The sequence below is a fragment of the Gavialis gangeticus genome, unplaced genomic scaffold, assembly GCF_001723915.1.
Source record: "Gavialis gangeticus isolate Ggan-Ray unplaced genomic scaffold, GavGan_comp1, whole genome shotgun sequence".
NCBI classification, from domain to species: domain Eukaryota; kingdom Metazoa; phylum Chordata; order Crocodylia; family Gavialidae; genus Gavialis; species Gavialis gangeticus.
In genome coordinates, this window is record NW_017729024.1 from 124,216,874 (window position 1) to 124,220,769 (window position 3,896).

At 37.8% G+C, this 3,896-nt stretch overlaps 1 protein-coding gene across 1 annotated transcript in view; it reads left to right on the forward strand.

The window, feature by feature from the left end:
* The window catches only part of LOC109297686 (COBW domain-containing protein 1-like), a 59,947-nt gene that overhangs the window by 9,517 nt on the left and 46,534 nt on the right, over positions 1 to 3,896 (forward strand). Inside the window, exons 5-6 of the mRNA XM_019517660.1 lie at positions 642 to 701; positions 3,821 to 3,858. Coding sequence (XP_019373205.1) covers positions 642 to 701; positions 3,821 to 3,858 — 98 coding nt within the window. The remainder of the gene's footprint in view (positions 1 to 641; positions 702 to 3,820; positions 3,859 to 3,896) is intronic.

The following is a 3,896-nucleotide window of genomic DNA, read 5'->3' on the forward strand; positions in this document are numbered from 1 at the left end:
AAAAAACCCCCCCCCCCCCCCCCCAAAACCCCAAACCATCTTATTTAATAACCATTATAAAGTCAGTTTTTGGAAATGAGTTCACTTCCACCCAGAGCGGTTTTACAAATGGCACTTTGAAAAGATAGCTGACTCTAGCAGTAGGTTAAAAATAATACCACTGTTTAGAAAAAGTTATTAATTGTGGCCAGAAATTCTTATCCTGTTAATTTTCATGTTTTGGAACAAAGGACAAAAATGGATTCAGCTTTCCTTAAAGTGTTGAAATCCCCAGGGAGTTTTTTACACTCAGGTTTTGCCTGTAATGGAAAACTCTAGCTAACCTTATTTTTTAAACCAGTTGCCCTGTATTTAATTGGCAAACAGGTACAACCTCCCCAATGTAGACTCACATTACAAGTAAATGTTAATTTTAAGCATTTCTAGATTACCTAGATTTATTTTTAAATTGATTCCATTAATCTGGTGCAGTTTTTAGACAGGATATTTGCCAAGTAAATTAAAACATATAGATAGTGGCAAAAAATTAATATTGATTATTTCAAGAATTGGGAGCCATGGGTGGTGGCAGAAGTATCAGCTGCAAGTAATTGTGCATTATATATACTTTTTGGGACATTGTAAATACCTTTTTTTTTTAGGTGCTATAGCCTCCATGTTTTGGGTTGATGCTGAATTAGGTAGTGACATCTATCTGGATGGTAAGAAAATGCATTTTTTGATCATACTTGTGTTTTTTTCTTCTTCGCTGTCATTTATTCTGAAACACATCAGCTTCAAAGAAACATTAACAAGTGTCTCTATAAGAGCAACTTCACATGTATGTTATTTTCTCTATGAAATGTATTTAAACCTCATAAACATTATTACTGATACAAAACAGCCAATTCTATGGTTGCGTGATTCCTAATTACATTAAACCCACTTTTGATCAAGTGAGCCCATTCTTAAGCTAAAAACTGCATGAGAGTACAATACATCATTGCACATAAGAGAATGTAAAACAATGGTCAATGATCTAAGTTCTTGCCATTGCAAAATACGGTTGTGCTAATAGCAATCTGCTTTCTTTAGTGCAAATTCATAATAAGACATTTCATAGTTTTGACTACCTAGAGAATTTCTATATAGAATCATAGAAATGTAGGGCTGGAAGGGACCTCTAGAGCAGTGATTGTCAACCAAGGTGCTAAACCACCTTTGGGTGCCTTGAGATACTTTCAGGGGTGCTGCAAAGTGCCATATAATGTTAGCAATGTTAAGTGTGCAACTCGTTTCACAAGATAAATCCAGAGATTTCAGCTAGGGTTGAAATTACAACCTGCCTGACATCTGATTCACCAGATACCTACCTGACCTGACCTCTTACATTCTTCTTTTCCCACACCTTTTCTCCCCTCCCCATCCCCCACTTTTCTGTCCTTTGTCCCCCTGATTTCCTACTATTTCCTTCTTCATTGAGAGCTTCTTTCTTACCCTGTATTATTTCCTCTGTAATATTTTCCTTTGGCCTTTATTTTCCCCTGCTTTCTTCCCCCTCTCTCCCCTGCTCTCCCTTTTGTTTCTCCTTTTTACCCATTTATATTTTCACTACATCCTTTGAACTTCTCTCAGTCCTGTTTTCGTGATCTACTATTTTCCTTTTCACTGACAGCCTCTTTTCTACCTTGTATTCTATCACTGTAATGCCTCCCTTCAGCCTTTTTTTTTCTCCTACCCTGCTCTCTTCCCCTTGTCCCGCCCTCTCTGCTTTACCTTTTGTCTTTCTAATTTCTACCTGTTTACATTTTAACTGACATCCTGCCACACCTTTAGCATCTCTCATTTCTTGGAGTCCCAAAACAGCAGAGACAAAGGGTGACAGCGCCCCAAAGCTTGCCAAAAACTTTTTTCCAACTATTCAGTTGGTCTAATAAAAGATATCATATCTACTCAAAGAACATTGCCTGAGATTTCAACTGGGAATCCAACATATTAAAAATATTTTGACTTGTTGTGATCTTTTCAAGGTCTTTGCAACACATGAACTGCTGTATTCTTTTTCTGTAGTCAAAAAACAAGTGAAAGGTGAGAGCTGGCATTTTCCAAGGGGTGCATTGAGTCAAAGGAGCTTGAGAACCACTGCTCTAGAAATTCTTTCCCCTGCACTGAAGCAAGAGTCACATTCACCTGGACTGTCCCCAGTAGATCTTTTAAAAAAAAATCCCAAATGACAGTGATTCCCCAGTATCTCTAGAGAGCATATTCTAAAGTACTATGTAGAGATACTGGGGAATCTCTGTCATTTGTGATTTTTTTTTTAAAGATCTATTGGGGACAGTGTTTTACCAGCTCAACAGTTTAAAAGCTTTTCTTGACACTCAACTAAATTTTCTTTGCTGTGAATTAAAGCAAGTTTCTTCTTGTACTTCTGTTAAGGAGCACATAGAACAATTGATCACCATTTTGTTTTTACATACAGGAAGACTGTTAACATGTTCCCTTTCTGTCTTCTCTCTTCTTGATTAAATAAGCCCAGTTCCTTCAACTTTCCTCATAAGCCATGTTATATAAACCTTTTAATATTCTTGTTGCTTCCTTCTGGACTCTCAAATTTGTTAAATCTGGATCTATTTCTGTATACACTCTACCTGCTGCTTATATTGGTTGTTTGTTTTTTACCCCCATTTCTTTTTCTGCTGCACTTTCATGTGTTTGTTCTGTCATTAAACAGCAATACCATAGTGATTTGGACTTGCTGGTGTTTCTACTTAGTCTCTTAAAGCTTAGGTTATTGGCACAAGTTACTGCAAAGTAAGCTAAGCTGTAAACTTACGGTTTATCATCTACTCTGCAATCAGGTGTACACTTTTACTCCAAATTACCTTGCAGGGTCAAAAATACACACATGGGCTACTGCAAAGTAGCTGCCGTGATATAAATTCACACTCTGAGATACCCTTACTGTAATGTTAAGTGTCTCAAGAGTTTTCTGTTGTTGTATACAGTGAGTTGTAGTTGGTGGTTCATTTTGTTTAAATTTTTACTGCTCTTCTACCCACTTTTACTGTTAACCTCTCTGAAATAATTTTTGTTCTGCCTGCACAACAGCCTGTCCTCTCCATAACTGGTCAATACTCTGTAGAGATTATTAGAGTAGAGAATAAGTTGTCTGCTCTGTTAACAGGCTCCCTGATGAATCCTACTTCAAATTCAAGGCTCTGGGGCACTTTCAGTGTGGCCCAGGTTACATTTGGGACCACCTAATCTTGTTTGAGTGTGACCCCTTATGCCATATGTGTTTTACTGTGGTGACCACTTTTGCTTGAAGCTCAGTTGTGGGCAGGAGCCAGCTCTCTTGACAAGTAGCCATGCATCTGGAACTTGCTCCCAAAAGTTACCAAGACCTCAGTTCCTGCAGACTGTATGTAGAACCTGCTGTTTTGATCTGGATTTTTTTCTATAACAACATTACAACCCTGCCTCCTCTTCCCCTTCCCCTCCTGCAGTTCAGACTATGCTGACTTGGGACAGCTGTGCCTGCTTTATGTGCATACTTCAGTTTTGGTAGACACTAGGTACCAGAATGATAAGTATGAAATAAGACCCTGTGTGTGTGAAACAAGCATGATATTATCAGCCAGATGGGGGGATGATGTGGAAAATAATGTGCAACTGAGAATGGGAGTAGAGTAGAAATTATGTTACCATAATACTGAGGCTGCATTGCTATTGTGCAAGAAGCTAACATACACTAGCAGTTTTCAGTTTACTTGGCAATTTTCAATTTATTTCTTGATCAGTATTTTTCAGTCCAGTCATTTGTACATACTCGTTCCAGGTATTGTATCTGTTGTTGATGCTAAGTATGGATTGCAGGTAAGATACTGATATTATTTTAAGACATTTTAAACCAT